This window comes from Elaeis guineensis, chromosome 10, assembly GCF_000442705.2.
Source record: "Elaeis guineensis isolate ETL-2024a chromosome 10, EG11, whole genome shotgun sequence".
NCBI classification, from domain to species: Eukaryota; Viridiplantae; Streptophyta; class Magnoliopsida; order Arecales; family Arecaceae; genus Elaeis; species Elaeis guineensis.
In genome coordinates, this window is record NC_026002.2 from 23255865 (window position 1) to 23269829 (window position 13965).

General features: G+C 35.9%; 3 protein-coding genes across 3 annotated transcripts; 2 read left to right on the forward strand and 1 right to left on the reverse strand.

Annotated features, from left to right (window-relative positions):
• On the forward strand, positions 1 to 1006 carry LOC140852016 (putative germin-like protein 2-1). Its single transcript, XM_073244654.1, has 2 exons — positions 1 to 178; positions 316 to 1006. Exons 1-2 carry the CDS (start codon positions 67 to 69, stop codon positions 867 to 869), a joined length of 666 nt encoding a protein of 221 aa, XP_073100755.1. The 5' UTR covers positions 1 to 66; the 3' UTR covers positions 870 to 1006.
• Positions 1007 to 2543: 1537 nt separating this feature from the next.
• On the reverse strand, positions 2544 to 3539 carry LOC140852025 (putative germin-like protein 2-1). The gene is made up of 2 exons (XM_073244675.1): positions 3366 to 3539; positions 2544 to 3263 (listed from the first exon to the last, which is right to left on the reverse strand). Exons 1-2 carry the CDS (start codon positions 3481 to 3483, stop codon positions 2707 to 2709), a joined length of 675 nt encoding a protein of 224 aa, XP_073100776.1. The 5' UTR covers positions 3484 to 3539; the 3' UTR covers positions 2544 to 2706.
• Positions 3540 to 11603: 8064 nt separating this feature from the next.
• LOC140852010 (putative germin-like protein 2-1) lies at positions 11604 to 12706 on the forward strand. Its single transcript, XM_073244623.1, has 2 exons — positions 11604 to 11799; positions 11937 to 12706. The coding sequence occupies exons 1-2, from the start codon at positions 11688 to 11690 to the stop codon at positions 12488 to 12490; spliced, it is 666 nt and encodes a 221-aa protein (XP_073100724.1). The 5' UTR covers positions 11604 to 11687; the 3' UTR covers positions 12491 to 12706.
• Positions 12707 to 13965: the final 1259 nt, after the last annotated feature.

Sequence of the window (13965 nt, forward strand, 5' to 3'; positions counted from 1 at the left end):
TCCAGCTTCGATCTAAACCCTCGAGTTCTATTCCCTCCATATTCTGTCCTGCTTGACCGAACAGACATGGCTTCACGCATCCTCCTGCTTGCTTTCCTTGCGCTGGTTTGTTCTCATGCAATTGCTTCTGATCCTAGTCCTGTCCAGGATTTCTGTGTCGCTGACAAGACGTCCCATGGTAATTATATATGTTCTGTCTCTTTCTAGTTGAGCAAAATCTCTTGCGGATTCACAAACTTCGTCGGCTTTGAAGCAAGGTTCTTCTCAAGTTTTTCGATCAATCTAAGTGAATTATGTTAATTTTATTTGTTGCAGTATTTGTCAACGGCCTTGTGTGCAAGAACCCAAAGGATGTCAAAGCTGATGATTTCTTCCTCTCCGGCCTCGACAAGCCTGGCGATACAGCAAACAAACTTGGGTCAAATGTGACTTTGGTTAATGTGGAGAAAATTGCAGGGCTCAACACCCTTGGCATCTCGTTGGCTCGCATAGACTTCGCTCCTTATGGCCTGAACCCACCTCACATCCACCCTCGGGCGACAGAGATTTTGACCGTGTTAGAAGGCTCGCTCTACGTGGGTTTTGTGACTTCCAACCCGGACAACCGGCTCTTTACCAGAGTCATCAACAAGGGTGATGTGTTTGTGTTCCCCCAAGGTCTAATCCACTTCCAGTTCAACTACGGCACGAAGAATGCGGTTGCTATTGCCGCATTGAGCAGCCAAAACCCTGGTGTGATCACTGTAGCCAATGCTGTGTTTGGGTCGAAGCCACCCATCTCTCGTGATGTACTTGCGAAGGCCTTTCAGGCGGACGAGAAGACTGTTGACTGGCTGCAGGCTCAGTTTTGGATGGACAACAACAATTGATAACTCTTTCTATGCCAAATAGAAAGATTGTTACACTGACTCGTGTGTGTCTTTAGAATGTTACACCGATTCGTATGTATTCTTTAGCACAAATAAGCAAAAAGTGAGTTGCGAAATTTTACAGTAATAAAGGCAATTTATTCACCAGTGCAAGAAAGTGCTTTTTTGTTTCTTTGCTCTGACATTAGGTCAACATCGTTGTTGGACATGATTATACAAATTACTTGTTCGCCTATTCACAAATTTCATGTCTCAGAGTGGACTGTAGGAATTAAACCAAAGGCACCATGGAAAAAAAGATGGATTTTTCTGAATAAAGGACTGAAAAGCAAAAGGATTTGGATTTGGATGGTCCTTTGGCAACCTTGGCTTGAAAGGTTTGGCAAAAACGGACTGCTAGTGTATGGCATCCTCTGCGGAGGTTTGAGCAGCACTTGCCTCTAAGCTTCAGCTTAAACTCACGGCACTTCTACTTCGAATAATTAGCAAAAGTTGCTACCTGTGTCTTTCCTCCGATCTAGGCTAGGGGAGGAGCAAAGTTTAAGTGCATGTTTGAGTTTTTAATTAGTTTTATAACCTTAGGATAAAATCCATGATGGGATATAGCTTTTGATCCTGCAGCATTATACATTAAATTCTATTGGATAAAAACCTTATGTAGCTAATGCTATCTTATATTTTGATGATAAATATTTTATCCCCTATTTTCTTTCTCTTTCCCTCCTCTCTTTGATCTCTACCCGTTCTTTTACTAATATAATAAACTTATCCTTATCAAAATATCATATTGATTATTGTAATTAAAAAATAATTTATATCAAGACATAGCTAAAATATCTTTATGTACATTTAGAATTTGTCCTCGGATATCTACTACTTGAATTTGATTATATATATTTTAAAATTATATATATATATATATATATATATATATATATATATATATATATATATATATATATAATTTGAATGGAGAAAAATTAGGAGTTCATCAACTTAGTTCATCAACTTAAAGATTTTTATCTTCAATCAAGAGGCTGATAAAAGTATTCCAGCTAAAATTAGGAGTTCAATTATTGGTCAATGAATATTCAAATTAGCTACAATTATTCCCTCACATGCATCTCAACACAAATGTGCTGACGCATAAGGCTAGCAATCCAACTACCAATTTCATTTTTATTCTATTATAACACACACACACACACACGGAGGCTCAGCTAGCTTATGCAAACTTCTCCATTCACTAAAGGGATCAATATTAAACATAACGATATTAACGATATTAATATCATTAACGATATTAATGATATTAACGATATTAATGATGATCAATATTAATGACATTAGCTTATACAAAAGGGATCAATATTAAAGATAACGATATTAATGATGAAAGTTTTTGCACCGTAGCTTAATTAGGTTGTGCATATGAATCTCCTGTACTTCCTCCTAGAACTGCCAGCTTATCATTAACCCCTCCATATGACTCTTTTATACAACTACAGGCACATATATCTACTCTCTTTTATATATATATATATATATATATATATATATATATATATATGCAAAATTTTCAAAGGAAACAATTTATATAAAAGATTATGTGTATAATAAGAAAGAGTAATTTCAAAACCATATAAAAGAAAGAGTAATTTCAATTATGTAGAATACAATACACGTACACCAAACAAATGAACACCTCGTGGGTGTGCATATTGATCAATTAAACAAACACTTATTTAACCGCAAACCAAGAAATCGCCTAATAGAAGCAAATGATCTCATGATCATGAACCAAACACTTGCACTACACCGTTTGTAGCCTTCTTTACTAGTTGTTATCCATCCAGAATTGAGCCAGGAGATACTTGATGGTGTCCTGGCCCACTTGGAAGGCCTTAGCCAAAACCGCATCAGAGATGGGCGGGTTTGATCCGAAGACAGCATTTGCTATAGTGATCACACCGGGGTTCTGGCTGCTTAGGGCTGCAATGGCCACGGCAGGTGTCGAACCATGGTTGAATTGGAAATGGATTAAACCTTCGGGAAACACGAAGACATCACCCTTCTCGAGCATCTTAGTGAAGAGAAGGTTGCCGTTGTTGGTGTTGGATGTGACAAAGCCGACGTAAAGCGTGCCTTCCAACACGGTCAGGATCTCGGTGGCCCGCGGGTGGGTGTGTGGTGGGTTGAGACCGTAAGGTGCATAGTCTATTCGAGCCAAGGAGATGCCGAGGGTGTTGAGCCCTGCAATTTGGTTCACATTCACCTGTGTCACCTTGGACCCAAGCTGGTTCGACGTGTTGCCAGGCTTGTCAAGGCCGGAGAAGAAGAAGTCGTCCGCTGTCACGTGCATCGGTGGCTTGCACACAAAACCATTCACAAGGACTGCATGCATCCAAAGGAAGACGCTAAGCGACAAAGGATAACTTACAAAACAGTATGGTGAAATCAACCAGTAAAAGATAAGAGTGAAGAGTAATTAATTACCAGGAGACTTGAGGTCGGCAACGCAGAAGTCTTGAAGTTGGCTGGGATCGGAGGCCATGACATTCACATGAGAGGAAGCCAAGGCAAGGAGAGCAAAGAAGAGAATATGGCAAGCCATTTCTTTCCTCTGTGCGTGCAAAATAAATTGCAAATAATGGAAATGAGGGTATTTGGTGGGATAACAAGGCCTGGAGAGAAGATTGGTATATATATAGGGGAGATGGAACCCAGCGCTCTCTAGAAGCCATTTGAACTAGTTATTCTTTAGGAGCACTGCAGAAGAGTCTATGAGGTTAGGTATGAAGTTTTCGCACAAACTACTTGCCTGCATGCCATGGACGCAGTCTATTGTGTATCCAGTCATGCTATTGATGCAGTCTTCGGTTTAGAGCACATGGCAATAAAACATATATGAACAGTATTGTTTACTTAGTAAAATGAATATGTATATAATCGTCGTCCTTGGCGGAATCCTGAATCGCAAATTCTTAATCAGACGCGGAGCCACGTGGCCCCACGCTTTCCCCCCCTTTTTTTTTTTTTTGGTAACACCCCACGCTTTTCTTTTTAAAATGCGCATTGACGGGCAACTAGGAATTCTTAATGATTCATTTCCGTTTTTAGGCATAAAGGTAAGAAATTCGGAGTTCTCAAATATAGCATTTGGAACAAAGATCCAACAATTAGGAAAGAAGTGAAAATTTCCCCAAAATTCTGATGAAAAAGTTAAGAAGAATAAAGAATAAAAAATTATATATATGTACATACATAAATACATATATACATACATGCATACATATGTATCCATGCATACATACGTACATACATTTATATTATTTTACATACTATAAAAGCATAAATAATCTCTATCAAAATAAATTTCATAGCATTAGATTTCCTTTATCTCCGTGAGACCATGACATTTTGCATGTACATCAATTATAATTCGTACCTTTTTGTCCTGCTCAGTCCGTCTACATAGCGAACCCATACACACGATTCAGATGTATTATCAGGGAGTTTTATTTATTGGGCCTCTATCTTGCCCCATCTGATGAGCACAACCGAGCATGCGATGGAAGACAACATATCCTGCAGAGTTTTGCCCACAAATAATGTAAGACCTAAAATTCACTTACTACTAGTGCAAGCAAATTAGAATACTTAAAAACTTTAAGGCGATGTTCGAGTCCAACATTATTTTTAAATTCAATTCAGATTAATTATATAATATTTATTTTTAGATAAAAAAAATACTTAAAAGTCTTAATTCTTTTGCTCATGGCCCATAATGTCATCGGCACTAGGTTTTGGCATATGAAAAAGGGTAATAAAACAGAAATGATCTAAAAGTCTAGTAAATCACCTCTATCACTATTCGATTAAGCATTATATGTACGAACCTCAGGATCGTAATATAAGATTTTTAATTTATAATTTAAGGCATTCTAAGCAATATAAAGTGTATGTATATTCAAAATGATCAGCATATTTGGATAATAGAAGAAGAAAATAAAATTTTCAGTCATTGTATTCAACTATTCAAACTTTCTCTCTCCCCTGACCTTTTGACTACATCCACGATCGACCTGTGGTAAGCCCCAAAAGAGTCTAGATCCTTGTTATACCTCTGACTCGAGTGTGTGAGCTAGAGCTTCACAATAATTGCAGCATACTTATAGAAAACTCTTTCCATAAGCATGTAAAGCACCTCATTATGATATTATAAACAAACAACGAAACAAAATTCAAATAATTAATATCTAAAATTTAATTTAAATAACTAAATCTCAACTCAACGTCAATGAAATCACAACTAAATATTTGACAAAATCAACAATAAATAAATTCGCATCAAATTTGATAACCCCTAATAAGATAAAGTAAGCTAAATTCCATCTCTAATCACATTCCCATAACGAAACCATGTATCAAGCTAATTTTCTGAATCTATTAAAAAAAATTGATAATGAGCTAGACAACCCAATAAATAGTGAATACTTTCAACTAAATAAATCAAAAAAATAATTATATATATTAATTTGTCAAAATATCATAATGAGTACATTAGTTCAAAAGTTTAGGTCTTGATGTATCATATTATCAAATTTTTATATATTGAAATTTAATTTATCACAAAGATAATTTTTGTTTATAATCTCAAATTCTTCAAATTATCAAGTTCATCTCATCAACTATGAGCTATGACCATATTTTTTCTATGGTAGGATCATGATATTGTGCATCATCTTGTGGTGAGCTATGTATCATCTTGTAGCATGCTGCGTATCATCTGACAGTAAAGTCTTTAAGAATTATAAATTTACTGGTGATTTGTCATATATCTACTTGTGACATAAACTCTAATAAGTCACCAACATATTAGCATTCATTAATGGCAGGATCTTTTACGTAGCTAGGGTAACAATTCAAATCATTATGCAATTTCATATATATCTTAGTTCGATAAAAATACAAGTAATCATGAGATATTGAAATCAATCAAATCAAATCAATCATTATGAACATACATCATCATAATATTTTAAAAATAAGATATTTTCAATACTCAAATACTTTTCATCATACTCATAAATCATGAATTAATACAATTCAAAATTTATCAATTTAATATTTTATAAATTATGGGATAAATTTAGGAAAGATGAAATATTATTTACCTCACAAGCAAAATTAGGCTATGGTCCAATAAATCCTGAAAATCTTTCTCTCGGTTTGATATATAAAAATCATATTTTGATTAAACTTCTATCATAATTATTTTAAAAATGAAAATCCTAAAATCTTGTATCCTTATAAAATTGGCTAGGTGATAGCGCTTGAGATTCTGATTAGTCGATCTAGGTCATCTAACTGATCAATCATAAATTAGGAGTCATACTTAAGATATGAAAACTCTATAAAAATTGTTGGTGGTGGTATCTAGAGGTGCCTAGCTTAGCTGGTGTAAGGACCAACATGCTATATGGAGATCATGATTGAGATCCTTTTCACTAGGATTGTTCAAGGTCACTAAGGAGAAAACCCTTCTTATAAGATCTTTTTCATTTCTTTTTCTTTTTTGTTTTCATTTTTTCTCTTCTTCTTCCTTCATCTAGGCAAAATAGGAGATCTCGTTTGAATCCCCTTCTCCCTTGAACTCAAGGGCAATTTTGCCAAGAGATGATGGCTGGGGGTGTGGCTCGGTGGCATAGCCATGGGTCCTCGATCTAGTGATCAATGGTGACATTTGAGATCCCTAATTTGGTAATCAATGGTGTAGCCATGAATTCTATCTCTTCAACTTGTGGTTCCATGCTTTAGCATGATTCATTGCCGAGCACTATTTTATGGAGCAAGTGTTATGTAACTTTCATCTAGTGTAACACCGTCTAACACGATCCACATGATGGTTGCTCACAGCTACCATCTAGATTGTTAAAATGGGGTGTAAGCAATGCCCTTCACATCTCATTGGCTAAAGATCAAAGGTTGATGGGATGTCTAGCTAACATGATCCTCTGTACTTGCAGGATTCATGAAATTGCGATAACCCGGACCAATTGGGCTGATAGGAAACCGGACCTCATCCATTTAATCAGTTTAAACATTAGAAACCAGCTCGAAGAAAAAAAAGGAAGGAGTCTTCTTCTCCTTGAGATCATTGGACGAACTTTGCATTGAGGCAAATTCCAGTGCTTTTCTACCACTTCCTTCGATCCCACACCAAAGGTAGGAGATGAGATAGGAAGCTCGCTAGAGTTTTTTTCCCCTTCTCTTCTTTTTCTTCTTAGAAGCCCATCAGTATGCCTACCAGATTGTAGCATAAGCATTGCCTGAAAGAAGGTAATGTTACCTCAATCCTTTGATTTATTCTCCTCCAAAATCTGCCTTAACCTTTAAACCATGGTTTCTAGCCAGCTATTGCTAAATTTTTCCTTGTTATTCAGTTTTTTTCTTTGATTTTTCTAGCATCGATTGTCACCGCCAGTTGCTAGTTAGGGAACCTCCAACTGTGCTGCCATGGCCCACCTTGCTGGCCATAGTCACTGCCAGTGAGAAAGCTTATTTGTTCTGGAAAAAAAAAGAAAAAAGAAGAAGAGCTTGAGTCCCCTGTTTCACCCAAAAAAACCAAGGGAAGAAAAAAATAAGAAAAGAAAGAGAAAAAGAAAGAAAGAAAGAGAAAAAAATAGAAAAGAAAAAAAAATAAAGACAAGAGAGTATCTATCTCTTCTCTTTCTCTCTCTTTCCCACTTTCTCCATACTTCTCTCTCCACTTTTTTCACTCTACTTTCTCTCTCTAAGTTTTTACCTCTACTATGCTTTTTGTGAATCTTTGAGAAGATTTTCTCTTAATGAATTTGATCAACCTTGGTTTTCTTGGGGGGTCCTAACCCAGAGTTACTAACAACATGTCTATCACCAGCTTAGCTAAGCCAGGCACCACTAGATCTCACTATCAATACTTCCATAGAGTTATTATATCTTAGCATGACTCCTGATTTATAGTTGATCCATTGATGACCTAAATCGACTAAATAGGATGTCAGGGAATACCACTTGACTAGCTGTATGAGGAAGTTGGGATTCAGAATTTTTATTCTTAAAGTAATGATGATAAAAATATAATAAAACATAATTTTTGAATATTATAATATTAAAAAAAATTTTAGAATTAATTGGATTTGTCGATCAATTTCGCTCTCAAGCAGAAACATTGTACATGTAGCCAGTCATGGGCAGGAATGTGACCTGATTTACTGATCATGAGTGAAGTATATATAGTATGGCTAGTCCAACATCAAAAGATGATTGACATCCCAGGATTATCATTGAATGTCAATTGGAATAATTGATATTAGGCACCTAATTAAAAATTTGATTGAGATAATTTCTTTGGTTAGCATATTTTTGTGCATACTTGGTTTAATATATGATATACATGTCATGATATTATGCTCGAGAATTTTCAATAGCCATGTTTAATGTTCCATATACATTATTAAAATTTTTAGCTGGTATGGGGTTTTTCTTACTAAACTTGTTAGCTCATAATATTTTGTAGTGGTGGAGATAGCCTAGGGCATCACTAAATTTGCATATGACAACACATAGTGAGGAAGGACGCAAAGGGTGAGACACTAAGGCTTGTAGTTACCCCTTTCACCATTCACTATATTACACTCATTAGACAAATTGAGAATAAGTTTGGCCTGTACTAGATGTTCATGAGTGCAAAGTGGCTGGGGAGTAGATATGTTTATAGTTGTATAAAGGGGAGTCATATGGAGGGGCTAGTGGTATGTCCTCCTACACTCAGCTCCATAATCTCCATCCTTGTTTTTATTCAATATCTGAAAAGAGCAAGAGAAAGAAATAGTGACATGAAAACCCAGTAGGTATCTTTATACCATTAGTTGGATCAAGCAAATTATATACAATGCAACATCAATATGGGTAACATTTTCAATTTCAAAGAAATAAGTGCAATATATAAGAAAAAGTTTCACATATAACATATGAACAATTAAAAAAAAATTACCTATTAAAATACTAGGCAACTAGCTAAATTTGTAGGCAAGGTTAGGAAAAAAAATATTATTTCTTTTGAAATTTTTTTATATTTTTTGCTCTCTTAGTCACTACTGTTATGATTAGTAATATAATAAGCAAAGATTTGTGCATGCTAACATTCAGTCTCAACTGACTAGATCTGAAAGTAACTTACTTTGAACCATATTAGTATGTCAAGAATCAGTACCAACTAGCTAAGCTCAAAAGAACCTGGCTCCTAAAAATATAATATCTTAGTAGTCAAAATATGTTAGTTTGAGGCTCAGTAGGTTAGGGTTGAAAGAAACTAGCTCCTAATCGCACAAACATGCCAACAATCATCTTGATTGATTAGGCCCGTATTATTATTAGCAATCAATGACTATAGTACACAAATTCTACACTAGTTTTTAGTAATATATTTGATGTATTCCAATCACTTATAAACTTACAAATTTATGGGCATGTAATGTTTTAGAATATGTTATGGCAATCCAACAATTTTCTTGGAGCACATTTAATCATGAAATTCCAACTAGCATACACAATGTTGTGTTCTATGCTTGATCCATATTTTCAAATTTATTTTTCACCATGAAAGTTTTACAATTTACTCAATTCCATCCATCAAAATTGTTATTATAGAGTGTTCTTATTTATAAATTACATATTTTAATATTTAACCAAATGTAATAATACTTTGTTAGTATTATTATAAAAACTACTATATTATAAAATTATTATTTTATTATGTTATTCTGCTGTTATATTGAACCATTAAAACTATCATTAAAATATTTTAAATTAATATTTCACAAATTCATTGCAGAGACTTGAATTTGGGTCTCATCTAAGAAGGAAGCTTCATGATGCATCTTAACTAGAGTTTTTGCCCAAAGGATTTAAATTGGAACTTTCAGACTTTTTTAAGCTAGTGGAAGAGTCTGAAAAGCTATTTCAAAATCTCCACTAAATATACCTCAAAACCATCTAGTAAAGCTTTTTACCCTCGAAAAAGTACATTTTGACCCCCCAGAAGCAATGCTAAATAGTTCCTTACTGGGAAAGCCATTTGGTATTAACCTTTTTGTTTTATCATATCCAAGTTAATTTTTTGGTGGCCATTTAAAGCCGTTGTGCCATTAAACGTCAGGAAAGAATAAAAAAAACTTGCTCCTCTATCCACTTCTTTTCTTATTCTGTATTCATACAGTTCCATGGTCCAACAAGTCTTATTTTCTTATCTCTTATTTTTGTAATATTAAATTAAAAAAAAAAAGCTTTTGAAAGCCAAGCTCGTTGAATACTCTAATAATAATAAATTTTTTAATTTTTATTTTTTTACAACTAAATATGCATAAAATGTGACTAGGTGAAAAGAAGGAAAAGCATGGTAGCTTAAGATAGCACATGTTGGATGGAAAGGACAAAAAGAAAGCAAACATACAATGGCATGATTTTTCCTTTATTTTTAGAGATTTTAGAAATCCTTCTAGCTAGAAAATAAAAATTTAGCTCAAAATCCAATTACAAAAAGGCACTCAATAATAAATAAAAAAGAAATATAGTCACAAAGATTTCTCTTTTTTCGAACCATAATTTTTTTGCTTCCTCAATGTCAACTTAATAGCAGTATATAGGAGAGAGATGGTTTTGGTAGAGTAGACTTTGTGATCAAGGGTACTATTGGTGCTCTATTACGTATCTATAGATAGTGTTAAGATTTTTGATATTATATTTTCAATAACAGAACAACGTGCGACATCAGAGGGGTTGGCTTGTGCTATAAAGACTTTGAGAGATTCTCAAATTTATTTAGATGGCACCTTCATGATAATTTTTAAATAATATGCGATCTATCTCAAATTTCATTCTATTCCAGAGGATTGTTAGTAATGATATGCATATTACATTTTATTGAGGCATCACATATTTACAAAGAAGCTAATAGTGCAATTGGTTGGATAGTGCCAACAGTATATTATAGGATTCTCTGATAGATTTTTTTATTTGATTATTAAATATTTTATTTTTAATTTTTTATGAATGTACGTATATTGGAATGATTTAATTCATCCAGTTTACCAATGAAAAAGGATTTCTCTTTCTAATATGGTACAGGTAAAGATTAATGTAAGTAGGAATGAAATGGGATATGTATGTCCTCAGTTGGGAAATTATCTGGATTGTCTCCACAAATCACCTCGATGACCGAGTCTTCAAATTTATTAACCTTTTTCACCTGCATGGCATATGTCCGTACTAGCATAAGATTAAAAATAAGATCGTTACTGGAATAACTTTGGCATGTAGCTGGCCCAACCGTCAAAAGGCCGCTATACTTTATCCATAGATCAACTGGCTACAGAACTGGTCATACCTTCTCATCTGGGATGTTGCCTTTGCCGCCGTCTACTGGGATTGCTGGACAACGGGAACAACGGTGTGAAAGCATTCTATTTTGGGATGCGTGGACTCGATCATTCATCCTTGAGCTTAGAGGAACGGTATAAAAAGGACCGAGTCTATTACTTTTAGAAGAATGTTAGAAGAGAAAGATTTTTGTTATACTTCATTACAGAATACAAAGCAAATCACTACCAACCTCAACGACTACTTCAAAGGTCTAAGCTTCTAATAAACTGGGTCGCTTATCCCTACTCTCTCTGTATATATCTATCCACTCCAAGCCATCCCAGCACATCCAGCTTTGATCTAAACTCTCGAGTTCCATTCTCTCTGTATTCTCTCCCGCTTGACCGAACAGACATGGCTTCACGCATCCTCCTGCTTGCTTTCCTTGCACTGGTTTGTTCTCATGCAATTGCTTCTGATCCTAGTCCCCTCCAGGACTTCTGTGTCGCTGACAAGACGTCCCATGGTAATTATATATGTTCTATCTCTTTCTAGTTTAGCAAAATCTCTTACAGATTCACAAACTTCGTAGGATTTCAAGCAAGGTTCTTCTCAAGTTTTTCGATGAAACTTAGTAAATTATGTTAATCTTTATTGTTGCAGTCTTTGTCAACGGTCTTGTGTGCAAGAACCCAAAGGATGTCAAAGCTGATGATTTCTTCTTCTCCGGCCTCAACAAGCCTGGCGATACAGCAAACAAACTTGGGTCAAATGTGACTTTGGTTAATGTGGAGAAAATTGCAGGGCTCAACACCCTCGGCATCTCGTTGGCTCGCATAGACTTCGCTCCTTATGGCCTGAACCCACCTCACATCCACCCTCGGGCGACAGAGATTTTGACCGTGTTAGAAGGCTCGCTCTACGTGGGTTTTGTGACTTCCAACCCAGACAACCGGCTCTTTACCAAAGTAATCAACGAGGGTGATGTGTTTGTGTTCCCCCAAGGTCTAATCCACTTCCAGTTCAACTACGGCATGAAGAATGCGGTTGCTATTGCCGCATTGAGCAGCCAAAACCCGGGTGTGATCACTGTAGCCAATGCCGTATTTGGGTCGAAGCCACCCATCTCTCGTGATGTACTTGCGAAGGCCTTTCAGACGGACAAGAAGACTATTGACTGGCTGCAGGCTCAGTTCTGGATGGACAACAACAATTGATAACTCTTTCTATGCCAAATACAAAGGTTGTTACACTGATTCATTTGTGTTCTTGAGAATGTTACGCTTATTCGTTTGTACTCTTTAGCGCAAATAAGCAAATTAACAATGAGTTGCAAAATTCTACAGCAATAAAGGCAATTTATTCGCCTGTGCGAGAAAGTGCTCTTTTTTCTTCCTTTGCTCTAGCATAAGGTCAAGATGGTTGTTGGACATGATATTACAAATTACTTATTCGCTTATTCATAAATTTCATGTTTCGGAGTGGATTGTAGGAGTTAAACCAAAGGCACCATGGAGAAAAAGATGGATTTTTCTGAATGAAGGACTGAAGAGAGAAAGGATTTGGATTTGGATTTGGATGGTCTTTTGGCAACCTTGGCTTGATAAGTTTGGCAAAAATGAAGTACTAGTATGACATCCTCTACGGAGGTTCGAGAAGCACCTGCCTCTAAGCTTTGGCGTGGACTCAGGACACCTCTACTTCGAATAATTAGCAACAATAGCAACCCTTATATCTGTTTTTCCTCCGACCTAGGCCGGGGGAGGAATCAAGTTTAAGAGCCTGTTTGAGCGTCTAGGATTTATAACCTTAGGATAATTTGACGAGCCCGAAATCATGATATATATATATTCTGGGGCGAAAGTCTTGATGTAGTAGCATGTTATGTGGCTTAATGTCGAAACAAAGAATTCCAAGGCTACAGCCATGCGGAGATAATCTAAACCACGAGCATTGCAATCTTCAATAGCTTCTCCCTTTTGTGAATGGGTCCTGCCTGTCTCTCGGTATAAATATATTTGTGGAACAAACCATTATGCATGAACTTATGGATAAGAGTTCTGTGGGAACCCAATAGACAAAAAGGCTACCAAGCTAACAATGTTGACACGGTAAGTGAATGCAACTTTAATGACCTCATTAAGAAATTCCTTGCCGCTGCCTTTGGAATGATTCAAGTCCTCCACCGTCAAGCTTCCTATTTTCACCGCCACCGTAACCGCCTTGCCCTAGTTTATTACTTGAGAGGTCAACTTCGTTCAAACCTCTCTAAAAAGGAATCGAGCTTTTGATCTCTCCTTGACCCACTTTTCCTACATTAGCCTAGAGATGTCAGTGTTCCAGGAGGTAAAAACATAGCAAAAGGTGGCACTCTGTTGCAAGTCAAGTAGCGGAGTTATGTATGTGTCACGCCCCGAACCCAACACCCGGGTCGGATACGTGATGGCCGCACACTCCTTAGAGCAAACCCTAAAGAATATACAAGGCCAAATTAAATCATTACAATCTTAACAACCATAATATTTAATTTCAATAATAATTCATAAAATCTTGCATAATTACAATTTAAATTTCTTCAATTCTCTGATCAAATACTATGACACTCTATTTATCCTTCTGCTCATCCGTAAATCTAAGCCATAGCTAATCATGAACGTCCTGTAACTCTGAGAAGAAAAGAAAGATGAAGGGA

What these genes read in the sequence shown, in the direction of transcription:
- LOC140852016 (XM_073244654.1), top strand. Translation starts at nt 67, where the DNA reads ATGGCTTCACGCATCCTCCTGCTTGCTTTCCTTGCGCTGGTTTGTTCT. An exon ending in CGCTGACAAGACGTCCCATG is followed by an intron (nt 179 to 315) that starts GTAATTATATAT and finishes TATTTGTTGCAG; the next exon opens with TATTTGTCAACGGCCTTGTG.
- LOC140852025 (XM_073244675.1), bottom strand. Translation starts at nt 3,483, where the DNA reads ATGGCTTGCCATATTCTCTTCTTTGCTCTCCTTGCCTTGGCTTCCTCT. An exon ending in TGCCGACCTCAAGTCTCCTG is followed by an intron (nt 3,264 to 3,365) that starts GTAATTAATTAC and finishes GGATGCATGCAG; the next exon opens with TCCTTGTGAATGGTTTTGTG.
- LOC140852010 (XM_073244623.1), top strand. Translation starts at nt 11,688, where the DNA reads ATGGCTTCACGCATCCTCCTGCTTGCTTTCCTTGCACTGGTTTGTTCT. An exon ending in CGCTGACAAGACGTCCCATG is followed by an intron (nt 11,800 to 11,936) that starts GTAATTATATAT and finishes TTATTGTTGCAG; the next exon opens with TCTTTGTCAACGGTCTTGTG.